Raw genomic sequence first — 14561 nt, forward strand, 5'->3', positions numbered from 1 at the left:
TGTGTAGGGACTAATAGGTTTGAGCAGCATTTGGGTTGTTATCTAAATTATGGCCATGTGTCCCTGCATTAAACTCAGGACTAATTTACTTACTCTCCATTCTAATTCACACAGGGTCTCCTGAGAGTAATATAACAGGCCATTAGCTAGCCAAATCACTGCTGAGTATGGGATTGCAACATTTAGTCCAGATGAGGGATGCACTGTATCCCCTGTTCAAGTGGGGAATGATGTTCTCCCTCTGCAATAGCTGCCACATAGTGTATTGAGTATTGTGAAAAATAAGACCACAAGAGCAGCGCAGAGTGAGGGGCAAGGGCTTGATTCACAGACGTGTCAGTAAAACTACAACCATGCCAAAACCAATCTGGCCGCCTTCTTCAGGTCAATGATTACTGAAAGCAAATGTGTTTTTTTCTTCTCTAGTCCTCCACACCGTAGATGGACTAAATAATGATATCTCAGACCTCTTCTTCTGTTATAGTCATGAAGAGAAACACTCTAGAGAACGAGAGATAAAAATACGTTTGGTTAAAAACACATTTGAAATATGCAAGCATGCGTACCACATTGAACAAAGCCCATTGTGAACTTATTTTATCTATATTTTGAACGTGAATTTATTTAATCTATAGCTATCTTGTATCCATGCCAAAGAAAGCCCATTGAATGATTTGATTTTCAGTTCAGTTGAATAGTACTGTTCATCTGAGGCTTTCACCTCTCTCTTCTTATTTGATGCCAATCTATTCTTGGCAGGTGTCTCTAAGCTAGTCCTCTTGCTGAAATACATGTCTGTCAATCATGTTGGCTGATAATGCAACCTCATATGAGTCACTTTGGGTATATAGGCTACACTCTTCCAAAAGGGTTCCTAAAGGGTTCTTCAGCTGTCCCCATAGGATAACCTTTTTTGGTTCCACGGAGAACCCTTTTTGGTTTCATGTAGAACCTTTTTGGGTTCCATGTAGAATCCTCTGTGGAAAGGGTCCTACATGGAACTTTAAAGGGTTTTACCTGGAACCAAAAATGGTTATTCAAAGGGTTCTCCTATGGGTACAGCCAAATAAACATTTTAGGTCCTAGATAACACCCTTTTTCTAAGAGTGTACAAGTGAACTCCTGAAGCCATCTAAGAGGACACAATAGATGTCTGTCCCTTTCTGATGCAGTTTTAGACAATAAAGTAAAGTTAGGTCTTCACCAGAGAAGAAGTCGTTGATATAGGCTACAACTGAGTTCCTGATAAAGTTTAAAAGGAGACGGTAGAATGGATGTTTGTTCCTCACCAGAGAAGATGTCGTTAAGGTTCTCAAGTTCCTCCTGGACCCTGAGGAGAAGAATGTCCAGTAGGATCTCCTGAAGATGCTCCACCTCCACCCCCATCCTCTCCAACTGGTGTTCACCCATCCTCAGCAGAGCTCGGCCTGGGGAGGGACAGAGCAAGAAGGCAAGAGAGGTGGTGAGGGGAGGCTACTAGAGAAGGAAGCAAAATGATGCCAGTCAAATAAGGCTGGGAGCATGGATTTCAAATTGAATGGATTCATATTACATGATGAACTTGAATTATGTGTCACATTCCATTCCTAAATTTACTTGAATTCAAATGCATTTAGCCCACAGTGGGCAAAACTTCTGTCCCAGGATCTAAGCCTTAGGACACAAGGTTTTATTACTCATACATGCATGTTTTTGACAAGGATTTACTGATGCAACATTACAACAGTACTGACACTGTGAATGAGCTGTGTGGTTTGTAGAGGGTTAACAGTAACTGGGAAGATTAATGTTCCATGTCATTATGTGGGGTCCAGAACTCTCTGCAGGCATCCGTTACTTATACAGTACAGGGCTGGAGTAGGCCTGGGATAAAATATCACATATATTCACTTTTTTTAAATAATAATAGCAGTCTATTAATGATGACTGATGTATATGAATATACTGTAGGTTGTTTTGTACTAAGGCAAGATTTGGTAAGTAGAAGAGCTACTGAAGATAGCTACCAGATATGTCATGCTTGAAGATGGCTAGTTGGAAGACACTCTTTTGGTAGGGGTACTGCTCCTTGACCCAGTCAAACACATCCACCACGGTCCAGAGGGAGACCCTTTTGGGAAGGCTCATTCTGGAGTTATTATCTGGGCTGCACTCTATATGTCAGGGAAGGAGAAAGTCATAAGTATCTAGTATAAATCTACTTATATACATTTCTCAAAAAGTGGCAATGACAATTTGAAGTTCATTAATTGTTCATTATTTCCAATATCTTAGGAAAAAAGCAGAATACTGCAGTTGTTAATGTTATGAAATGGTTGCTCTTGTATGTCAACTTCATTATAGTACTATTTCCTCAGCCATATCCCTGGGGTTAGACCAGTAACTTTTATAGAGCTGCATCAATGTTTATTTGGCCTTTACATGCTGTGGGGCACTGTCTTGCTTTTGCCATGTTGGAAATATAGGAATGTTTTACTGATTTAATGAAGAGACTAATCTATGATGTTGGCAGGAACGAGCTCCCATATGAGTAATTACTGGACAGCCAGACGAGACAGTGAGAAACCTTTCATTAGGAGGACAGGAAAAGCAGGAAACCTCTCTGCTTGTATATTAGTAAATATTCCACTTGTCTTTTCCTACTAGTGCTGTCTTTGCTGATAACTTAATTACTACAACTGATATGTCGTTGTCTCACCTAGCTATCTTGAGATGAATGTACTAAATGCAAGTTGCTCTGGATGAGAGCATCTGCTAAATGACTAAAATGTAAATGTCCGTTTTTCCTGCCTATGCAAAGAAAGCTGTTAACACTGTATGAAATGTTGCAGTAGGATCTGTTCCCAAGAGCTAGGGGCTGTGGGATTAGACTTTGACATCTGTACACAAACCACACCACAACATCATGTATGAAACATAATCTCATCAGAGAAACACCTTTATCAGTCTTGCTGCTTTCCAGAAGAATTGCATCACCATCTTCCTGATCAAACCCACATGAAACCACATACTCTGACCCAGTGCATTTCTGACTGGTGTGTGTAATTCAATGTTTTGTGTGATTCAAAGATGAAGTTGAGAGTATTCAATTCCTTACAATACATCCTGGATTAATCACATGACACTGGAGAGACAGGATCTAAGCGGTGAAAAAGACATCCTGTGCATATTGACATTACTCCCTACCCCAAATCTCCCCTTGGGCAGAGAGTTCCCTTCTGTTTGTTTTCACAAACTCTTGGAGACCACGGACTGGACGGAGTATGAGGCAACAAGGTTTAGAGTAAATGTCACTGAGGTTTAAGACTCAGACCTAATCAAATATTACATCAAAATTTTAGAGTAAAGCGCTGCGGGTCTAGAATGTTCTAGGAAAAAGGTTCAACAAACATTGTATGGTGCGTGGAATAAAGATAGAATGAGAGAGCAAGATAAAAGGGAAGGAAAATGAGAGAGGAAGTTGATAAATCTCTCTGAGAGGTCATCATAGTCAAGTGCATAGGTGCACCTTGCTCAGCTAATAAATCAAACTTGCCGAGTAATTTAACATGCCTTCAACAGCTGTTGTTTGCAGGCCTACTCATGTTTTGCTGGACCTTGGTAAACAATTATATATCTTATAGTGAGAAACATGGGCCCAACGTGACAAATACACCATCTTGTGGTGATATACAATAGCACAGAACATACTAACTTCCCATATTCTAGTACACATGGTCATTTCAATGACATTATACTGTATAACATTTCAAATTCTACACAGGTATACATTGAATTAATGATAACTTTATTCCAGGTATGGTTGTAATTTTGATTTCTATTTTGCTGCACACCAAACTGTATGCTAGTCAGTACAGTAATAGTAGCCTATGCCATTCACAGGAAGTGTACTGCACTGAGGGCAAACGGTTAATAAAGACAGACAAAGGGACAGAAAACTGTTGAAACTAATCGGTAGCCTATTCTATTGTAACTGTATTTACTAGTACTACTATTATAAACTCTACTGTAAATGCTACCACGTCGCATTTGTAAGTAAGCCTAGCGCAGGTAAGGCGAACTTTTGTAGTCCTTGTTATTTCCTGCCTTCGTATTATTTATTCACTTATATGCGCTAGACTTGACATTCATGATAGTAAAAGTAACGTTAATAGTTATTGTAGTGTTTAATCAAGTACAGTTAATCGTCTTATCGGCAGTCATATCAGCCTCTTACCTGTCCCATTGTACACAACCCTTCCTGTCTCTGAGTCAGCCAAGCCCGCGAACTGCCGTGGCTGTGGGCTGGTGCTGGTTCGGTGCACAGCTCTAGGGCTCCCTCATGTGGAAGGAACTCTTCCTAAAAGGTTATCTTGGACCACAGCCATTATCATCCAAATAAAATCATATTTCATGCAGAGGCAATAAAATTATTTCATGACGAACATGCTTCATTTAGGCTATGTATCTACTCGGCCTACAGAGTCATGTTTACAGCACAAGCCTAAAGACATTAACATTAGGCTATTTTATCACTTTTGAGGGCTTTCAAAAATAATAGTTCATTATTTTTCCTCAAAGTATAGACCTATCCAGTTGCTATTTTAACATGTAAATCTTGCTGGGGCAAATAATTTTTTTCTTTTTAATGCATGCCAACAAAGCCATTACACTACACAACACAACACTAAACAATACATTCATTGCACTATAACGGTGACAAACGGTGCCCGCACACTGTTAGGGCCTACATAAAGCTGTCCCAACAGCAGAGTCCCAACAGCAGTCCCAACACTTGCTACACCTGGCTATCAGCAGAGCCTTGTCTGGCAGCAAAACAGTTCATTCAGCCTCATTTACTGCATTTAAAAAAACCATAGCTGATATGGCTGATTTGCCAAAACAAATGTTTCTACTGACAATTGAGATGTACAAACTATGGCATAATCGGACGACGAGCGGGTAAGAGGCAATCCGTAATTTAGATTAAGACATTAATGAGCGAGCTAGGACGGACATAGTCAATATAACTATTTGTTCAGCACTTTTGAAATGTACAGCAACAGAATTCAGAACTTGGGCCGTTCTTACAGTGTTCTCCCTGTACACCAAGTCAGAACCATAGGATAAATAAAGGGGGCATATAAGCAGATAATGAAAGCTCTTACAATATTCGATGATTACATTTCTATAAAACAGGCTATAGGCTACATGTGCACCACCAAGTCAGAACTGTAGGCAATAAAATAAAATCACGGCCGGTTGTGATACAGCCTGGAATTGAACCAGGGTCTGTAGTGACACCTCTAGCACTGAGATGCAGTGCCTTAGACCGCTGCGCCACTCAAGAGTGGAAAGGGGACCAAATTATCTATGTAATATCTCGCTGGCATATTTCATCATTTATGCAGCAGCATAAAATACATTTTTGGACTCACCTTTTTGTGCTGTGCTCACTTCAACAGGAAGGTGGCCGGTGGTCCTTTGTGGGCAAATTCTGTCATCAAACTTTGTCATCAAAGTCTGGCAATCTCTGGATTTATGGTACTTTCAAAACAACTGGGAACTTGGAAAAAAACAAGGTTGAATCATGATGACGTCAGTGATCTTCAGGTCGGAGCTCTAGAAAGAGGCCCGAGTTCCCGACTTGCAATTCCGAGTTGTCTTGAACTCACTGAAATCAGATTTCCCAGTTCTGAGTTTCCAGTTGTTTTGAGGCCGGCAGAAGTCATGCTGGATTGACACCATGAACAATGTTGAATGTTTATCCTTTTAAGGTTGGACAAGAGACCCTTAAACCCAGACTTGGGACCACACACACACTCCACTGAATAGCAGGCTAGTGATTGCTTTGCAATGCTTGCAGTTAGCCACTGATTCCTTCCAAACCACTCATTGTTGAATTTGCGATTTCCAACATGTTGTGTAATCTTTATGTCCAATGGCCGATGAGCACCGATACGTTTTATCTATCATTTCTCTTAATTATTTCTCTTCATATGACAAGGATTAAAAAGGATTTGCCAGTAGATTGTCAACTTGATTCATGATGATGACTGCTAGCTTGCTAGCTAAGATTTCGAAAGTATGATGTTGGCATGATCAGTCCAATCAAAGCTGCTGTAGATATAATGTGATTTGATGTCATTTTTATCTGTGGCCAATGACCTTGAGGCTTCTTGAATGGGCACTTCTAATGTAACTCTATGGCAGCACCCAAAGGGCTTGAATTTTCTATCTCTACCCTTAGATTTGGCGGTGACGTAGTGTCCCCATGAGTGACAGAACACTGAGCCAATCACAGCGCAACTGGAGAACATTACCAACACTTACGCTCCATATTTTCCGCTGGCTGCACCACCACCACCACAGAAAGGACTGATAGGTTGAAACACCTGCATTTTGAAGCACCCTTACTCAAGAAAGCAAAAAAGAGACCAAGTTTGTATGCAACTTTTTTTTAAACATTGTTTGCAAACTGATAAACTAAATATCATATAGTAACCAAAAAAGTGTTAAACAAATCTAAATGTATTTTATATTTGAGATTCTTCAAATTAGCCACCCTTTGCCTTGATGACAGCTTTGCACACTCTTTTTTTTGCTAGAAAGGTGGAGCTCGAAATGACGGTCGCCACTGGACCTATCTATTATATATGTAGTTTATGAGGAATTAGTATAGGAGGGTAGTTTGGAGCTTGCAAGAAAGGCATATCACTGTTCGTGTGCACGTGACATTACAACTTTAAACTCGTTTTTGTATAAGATCTGTAGAGATGGAATGCACCTTTTCTGTAATGTGCCATGCTTAAATGCTCAGAGGAGGGCGTATTTGTTCAAAAATCTGTACAAAAGTTTTACCACGGTACATAATTTATACTGGACGCTGCCCTGCCCCAGGCGCATAAGTACAGCAACTAGATACTATATATAGAATGAGGTAAGAATGCATCTAGTCAGAGTTGTCCAGGCAGGGGTATAGCCACATCGTAGTCTCCATGCCTACACTACACTTTTTAAAAGGGATTAATTCACCCGAGCATCACAGACTGGCTGGTGCACGGATCTCCACGCTGCGCTTATCTAGCTACTGAGAGAGCAAGACTTCAGTTAACTGTTTTATGTTGAAAGGAAACGTTTATTGAGATGCCATTGGGAAAACATGCACACTTTTTAAATTGAAATTAGAGATGAGACATTTGCATCTGTTATACTTTTTAGTCACAACTTTGACAAGGTGAGTGACAAACTTTTCCAAATGTTGCGTCAATTTGTGTAGTCTAGTTTTGTTACCTGTTATATGTGTTCATTTGAAGACATCAACAAAGTGAACCTGAAATGCATTTATCCCCGAAAACCTTTTTACATTCACTTGATTATGTCCATAGATAAATCATGTTCAGTATTTTTGCATCATGACCTTGAAATTCCACTAAAAAACGAGACAATTCTGTTTAAAGAAATTTGAATTCCCACAAATAGAAATTAGATGCCCCCAAATAATGTAGCAATAATATAATTCAGATGTAATTATGGAGACCTGTAGCGTCTCCATAATGACATCTGAATTATATTATGGCCATATTATTTTACACCTGTGCTCTGGTATCCAATTTAACCACAAACAAACGAGTCTGTTCCTTGTTGACTTAATGCCAAGAAAATGCATATCCGAAAGTTTTTTGTTTTATATTTGTCCACTCATGGGTGAAGTGTCCGCGCGTTTAATTAACTGGGAAATGGGTTAATTCCACACGGACGGATGGATACGGGATGTCTCTCTATAAACGTTCCCGCTCATGTGAGACCTCTGAGACCACACCGCTGAGCTCTGCTGACATCGTGCACTCACTCCACAGAGATGCCACTCAGCTGTGAGGTACGCGCTGGGCCGCTGGACATTTTAATTGTTTTCTCTCCTTTAGATTTGGTCACCATCCATGTGTGCACGTTCTCAATGTGTCTAGTCTATGTCTATTCAGACCTCCCTGGTTGGCAGAGAGAAGGCAAACATTACTATGGCATAGTCACAAATCACAGTGTGGGCTTTTTTGTCACAATGAAGGATGGAGGGCTTTGTCCTCTCCCTTTGCCTAGAGACTTTATTTTTCATGATACAGAAAGAAGTTCCTCATGGAGATTGGACATGCTCATGTGTTTGTTCCTGTATCTGAGGAGACATCACATGGCTCACTCATTGCCAGGTAGGGCAATACCATGGAAGACTTTTACTGTAGCTTCCAATTCCAAAGGAAATATGTCTGGAGCCTACCACTGCCGTGCCTCCATGGAAAAACACAGTGGTGTGTGAGAGATGGCAGGATGGCTTCCTGGGCGTTCTAAGGGATGTACTTTCTAAGAAGTTTGCATTGGGTGACAATGATCAGTGGTGGTGATCACATACAGGTTTCCTAGCAGCCTTGATCGGTAATAGCTGTGTCTGCCTGAAAATGTCAACTGACACTCCCGCTGCTTAATGAAAAAGTCCAGATTGAGCTCCTTTTAATGACTTTGTTCAACAGTCCCACATCCGTCTCTGTATTTCACATTCTATTCTCTATTGCACGGTTAATATTGACCTATTCCCAACTGATCTCCAAACTACACTGTTTTCTCAGCCATAGCATGCTGTAAAGGTACATGCACCTTAATCCCACATTTAGGAGATTATTAGGGTATTTTATAAGGGTCTAATTTCTTGCCTGCTGCTACTGGTTCATATTGTAAGGGGAGGGGTCCATAGGTCTGCCTGAGCTGTGGCCCAGGAATGTGGGGGAGCATCACTCTCTCTCTCACACAGCTGTTCAGCTAGGAATGTTTACTGTCAGCCATTTTATCTCTTTCTCACTCATAGACCACAGTCAGATTTATGGCACTAGATGGCAGCACAGGAGGCTTGGATCCTCTATATTCTTGTCATGGATTAATATAATTCAATCCATTCCACTTGCATTATGTTAGAGGCTCTGCTGTTTGCTTTAAAGAGAAAAGTTACGAATTTGGTTTTGTATTCCATGCTGAGAAGATAATAAGGTAATAGATCGGTAAGAATACTTGTGGAGCTTTGCCCTCTTGAATAATGTGTAGTAGTCAGAGAGACAGGGATACAGTGCTCGACCTATGACCCTACCTCCACACTTCAACTTCAAATGAATAATGAATGTTTCAACACTGACAGGCAGCCACATTAGTGGTCTGGTGATGATTTAAAACTTAGGGTTTGAAATTGACACTCAGTCATGCATCATAAGAAACAGATCAGATAGACTCAATATTATAAAAAAGACTGGGGAGAAACAGAGCTTGATAGAATGGGGGGGGGGGGGCTTTGCATTACATTTTGGGCTGTAATTATATGTGCCATGGATGACTATAACAAATTGACAAATACTTACATGCATATACAGAACTCATATTGTTGTCTTTGTAAGAATATGTCAAAGATAAATACACAACGCAGAGACAAGTGTACGAGAATAGAACTAACGATCAATGGAAATAGTTTTTTTTCTGTAATAGGGAATTATTGATCAATATGTCTTCTGGAATATGTCTTCTGAAATAGGATACTTGTTATTTGGTCATGGGCTAGTTTTATTGCAAGGAATTCGAATTGGTCAACCACAGGCTAGGGCTGGGTTATAAAACTACATGCTGTTCCCTTTGTTCTGTGGAGAGAGATTCACTGGAGAGAACCACAGGAGAGAATCACTGTGAGAGCATCACCAAGGACAGGGGAGAATGACCATCTAACCATCATATGATTTGTCCTCTTTGAATAAACCTATTTTCCTCCCCCTGATTTGCTTTGGAGTTTGTGTTATTGAAGAATAACATACATTGCTAACATCTTACATATTGCTTTGGTTACATGAAAATAATCTGTTTTGTCCTCCCTACAGTTCCTGAATGGAGAATAAGGCCATGTACCTGAGTACATACGAAGAGAGGGAGAACGGATCCTTCTATGAGGAGGGCTACGATGGCAGAAACCTATCAAAGCTTAACCTGTGTGAAGATGGTAAAGAAGCCATTTCCCTTCTTGTCCTGTATAAATCCTTGCCCCTTGGCGTTTCACACGTTTGCCCAGAGGCTTATAATCACCCTCACACATTCACACACACAGCATACTATCAGCACATAGTGCTTTTTCACCACTCGCTGGGTAAGGGAAATCTGCAGACCCTAGAAGTCAGATTTCCCTTTTCCTTATATTTGCAGTTACAAGCATACCTCTAAAAAGGCCATGACCAAATCGGGTCAAATCGTTTTTGAATTCTGCCATTGATGTAAGAACTCATTTTGTGCCTCCATATGTGATGTGCTCATATTTCAGCTCATGGAGTGATGCAAGCAGAGTCTCTTTGACCCTACTTGGTCATGGCCTTTTTAGAGGATATGCTTGTAACTGCAAAGGTAAATATAGGAAATCTGACTCCTGGGGTCTGCCGAGTTCTCTCACTCAGCGAGCGGTCAATAAACACTAAGTGCTGATAGTATGTTGTGTGAATGTGTGAGGATCTTGGGCTTGGTCAGGTGCAGTTGAACAAATCAACTGTACAGTGTTCACAACAGTGAATTGGTACAAATTCAGTTGGCCTCTACTTGTCCAACTCAACTAATCTGTCCCTAAGCTGCCAAGCATAGTCACTGTAAACATTCAAGTATCCTGTTGCCATCACACAACCTATAAAAAAAAAAGCCAGGCTGAACATGCTGCCACATAATGGCACATTAACTTGTGTTATTTCGTGTTGTGTCCAATGTATTACAGCGTCTATGTCTTAATGTTGCAGGAATTTCTAAAAGTAGAAGTTCTGTTCTGCTCCATCTCCTCTATAAATATTCATTCTCTCATTGCCTGATGTCAGCTTGTGTTTAGACTTTATTGACCCCTACGAATGTCTAAGATAAGTAAATATTGTAATGTATATTTGCTATATCAGGGTGAATGGTAATGGTAGATATATGATATACATGATTTCCACCTGGTTACCTCTACCCCGGTCAACAGCCCGGCACCCCCCACAGCAACTCGTCCAAGCCTCCCCCATTTCTCCTTCACCCAAATCCAGATAGCTGATGTTCTGAAAGAGCTGCAAAATCTGGACCCCTACAAATCAGCCAGGCTAGACAATCTGGACCCTCTCTTTCTAAAATTATCTGCCGACATTGTTGCAACCCCTATTACTAGGCTGTTCAACCTCTCTTTCGTATCGTCTGAGATTCCCAAAGATTGGAAAGCAGCCGCGGTCTCCCCCCTCTTCAAAGGGGGAGACAGTCTAGACCCAAACTGCTGGGTAACCTATATCGATCCTACCCTGCCTTTCTAAGGTCTTCGAAAGCCAAGTTAACAAACAGATCACCGACCATTTCGAATCCCACCGTACCTTCTCCGCTATTCAATCTGGTTTCCGAGCTGGTCATGGGTGCACCTCAGTCACGCTCAAGGTCCTAAATGATATCATAACCACCATCGATAAGAGACAATACTGTGCAGCCGTATTCAACGACCTGGCCAAGGCTTTCGACTCTGTCAATCACCACATTCTTATCGGCAGACTCAACAGCCTTGGTTTCTCAAATGATTGCCTCGCCTGATTCACCAACTACTTCTATGATAGAGTTCAGTGTGTCAAATCGGAGGGCCTGTTGTCCGGACCTCTGGCAGTCTCTATGGGGGTGCCACATGGTTCAATTCTCGGGCTGACTCTTTTCTCTGTATACATCAATGATGTCGCTCTTGCTGCTGGTGATTCTCTGATCCACCTCTACGCAGACAACACCATTCTGTATATTTTTGGCCCTTCTTTGGACACTGTGTTAACTAACCTCCAGACGAGTTTCAATGCCATACAACTCTCCTTCCGTGGCCTCCAACTGCTCTTAAATGTATTTATTGCCTTACCTCCCTTATCTTACCTCATTTGCACACACTGTGTATAGACTTTTTCAACTGCATTATTGACTGTATGTTTGTTTATTCCATGTGTAACTCTGTGTTGTTGTATGTGTCGAACTGCTTTGCTTTATCTTGGCCAGGTCGCAGTTGTAAATGAGAACTTGTTCTCAACTGGCCTACATGGTTAAATAAAGGTGAAATAAAAAAAATTAAAACATAAAAAAAGGCACGTCAACAAACAAATGCTTAGTATTTGTATCATTGAGATGTACGTTTGCACTGCTTAAATATGTAATGACCTCTACATTTCTATACATTCCATATATTTGAACAGTTTAAACAGCTCTGTTTTATTTAGCCTTAAGAAAAGGTGCACTTCTGCTAGAGCTAGAGTGGCCCTTTTGCAAGGTTGTTGTTCACACAGCAGCCACAGCATATGTGCAGCACAGATCCATTGCATGTCTCTATGGACATGACATCACCTGTATTTGTACAATTGAAACCGCCATGCTGTAGGGCTGCAGAGCAGGCTCAAGACTGTTTATGGAAAATAGGTTGAGGGCCTTGTCTTCTAGAGAAGTCTCCTCTGTGACTTCAGAGCGATATGCTCCACAGAGAGAAAGAGAGACAAGGAAGGATTGGGGGGACTACTCATTTTTAGTTTTGTGTCTGGGATTGCTTGCCAGGAGAACATAAAATGAAAGCGTGTAATACTTTCCCCTTGGTCTCTCTCAGGGCTTATGTCTCCTCGAAATAAGACAATGTGCTTCATGACCTAATAGCATTAGACACTTTGGAATTGATATCAGATTCCTATTGGACTGAGATCTTTTTAGCCTGAATAATGATGTCTTCTGTCACCCTACTTCTGGGCCTATTTGACCAGCGTTGAATGTTCCCTCAGCAACAACAGTTTAATCCAAACAGGTTCCTCACAAGCACATGACACATACACAAACTCCCAACTAGAATGCCACGATGACAGTTTTAGGTTCGACCTGGACAGTGTGTTAAGGGGTTAAATTACTGAGTGTAGCTATTATTGCTCTGTATCTGTGTGGCAGCCCTGTGATGTACAGTATGGTGCAGCGGTGACCAATAGATCTCAGGCCAAATGCCAGACATGCAGACTTTGTTTTGACTCTCATGATGACTACAATATCAACCCAGTGAAGAATCAAGGCTGCCAACTCGCTATGTCAGTACTAATAGAACAATAATAAAATCATTTGGGGGATTTTTTTTTAGCACTCATAAAGTCTATGTTATGAGAGATGGCCGCAACAATGCAACAAGTCATTCAGTTGACAGTCAGGCATGCATTTTTATGTAGGACGTTTTCATCACTGCATAAGAATATTATCCTCATGACATTTTATCCTCATTTCATACAGCTTCTTTTATCCTCATGGCCCCTCAATTCAAACCCCCTCTAAGAGCCCTTGTATCCATCTTTGTCTTCCAATTCTAAAGAGATGTTTTCTTTTCAGCTGTTTCTGCCAAGAGGAGAAGAAAGCCAGACAATTGCTGCAGCCACCTGAACTCCCTGTCTGCCATCAAGTATGCCATCGTGTCTCTATACATCTTGGTACTCCTGAGCATCTTTGGCCTCTGTTTAGCAGGTAAGTCAAGTCACTTGAGTTACAAAGCATGTTATTGCCAAGCTGTCTATCTTAGAGCTGATGTGGTTTGTGTATATAAACTCTATCTGGCTGGTTGAGTGAAATAAGATAAATACCTTATTGGACACTGTCAGTGTTATTCCAGTTCACAAGAGGTGGATAAATTATGCTATTCTTTACATTTTTCTCTGTGGGATCAAATGTGATTGAACTCAACGGCATACACTGTCTGAAGCGGGTATTCTGGTTGACTTGAAGTGAAAAACAGAATAAGTTGAGATGTGTTCAGTTCTTAAGTTCTTCAACTGAAATTTCAAATTGTTAGTCCATCTGGTTTCACTTGAGAACTCTGGTCTTCAGCCGTTTGCAACGAATGACATCAGTGATCCCACAAGATTAAGAATTAATGGGAAAACCTATGGCTACTGCCACATTAAAACAGTTAGTCTGTCTCAGGAAACACATAAGGATTGTGCTTTGCAATTGTACTCCACTTTAAACATAAGCGACTGCCTATTTCAGTTTATGGATTAAGAGACATTTTTGGTAATTTGAGAAAAGCCATTTCTTTGTACGTTTGGAGAGTGTAGCTTGAGACCAATGAAAGCAGTAGGAAAAGCAGCTTTTAGTAAAATCAAACAGACTGTAGCTTTGATTGTCGACAGGCTGTCTTCCCACACAATGACATTGGCAAAGGCCTATAGAGTAGTTGAAACATTCTTGGAACAATACATTTTTCTTAAGTAACCAACCCTGACATATGACTAAGGTTACCTGAGACATACTGTAATCCTCATCTTTCAAAGTTATGGTGCTGAAAGAGGGTTACACTTCCCAGTAATTCTCAGTCATGTACCTGCCTCAGTGCATTACTTATGAGACATTGTGGAGAGAGAGGCCATGTGGATGGATTTGGCATGCAGAGACTGACAGGAACGTGTTTCCAATACTCCACGGCCCCTGGAGGGACTCCACCATGGCCATCTTGGCTCTCACAGGGTCCGTGTGTGTGTTTTGTGTGTTGTGGTTGAGGAGAAACTGGACTCCCATCAGCACGT

The 14561-nt window shown here is 41.0% G+C and overlaps 2 protein-coding genes across 2 annotated transcripts in view; one reads left to right on the forward strand and one right to left on the reverse strand.

Annotated features, from left to right (window-relative positions):
• Positions 1–421: 421 nt before the first annotated feature.
• LOC106571405 (sterile alpha motif domain-containing protein 12) lies at positions 422–4334 on the reverse strand. Its single transcript, XM_014144455.3, has 4 exons — positions 4217–4334; positions 2007–2153; positions 1290–1427; positions 422–501 (listed from the first exon to the last, which is right to left on the reverse strand). Exons 2-4 carry the CDS (start codon positions 2125–2127, stop codon positions 485–487), a joined length of 276 nt encoding a protein of 91 aa, XP_013999930.1. The 5' UTR covers positions 2128–2153; positions 4217–4334; the 3' UTR covers positions 422–484.
• A 2554-nt stretch (positions 4335–6888) lies between these two features.
• Positions 6889–14561, forward strand: part of LOC106571406 (scavenger receptor class A member 5) — an 86614-nt gene continuing 78941 nt past the window's right edge. Inside the window, exons 1-3 of the mRNA XM_014144456.3 lie at positions 6889–7216; positions 9882–10000; positions 13372–13503. Of these exons, the coding sequence (XP_013999931.2) occupies positions 9889–10000; positions 13372–13503 (244 nt within the window). The 5' untranslated portion in view covers positions 6889–7216; positions 9882–9888. The remainder of the gene's footprint in view (positions 7217–9881; positions 10001–13371; positions 13504–14561) is intronic.

The sequence above is a fragment of the Salmo salar genome, chromosome 15 (genome assembly GCF_965601325.2).
Source record: "Salmo salar chromosome 15, fSalSal1, whole genome shotgun sequence".
Lineage (NCBI taxonomy): Eukaryota > Metazoa > Chordata > Actinopteri > Salmoniformes > Salmonidae > Salmo > Salmo salar.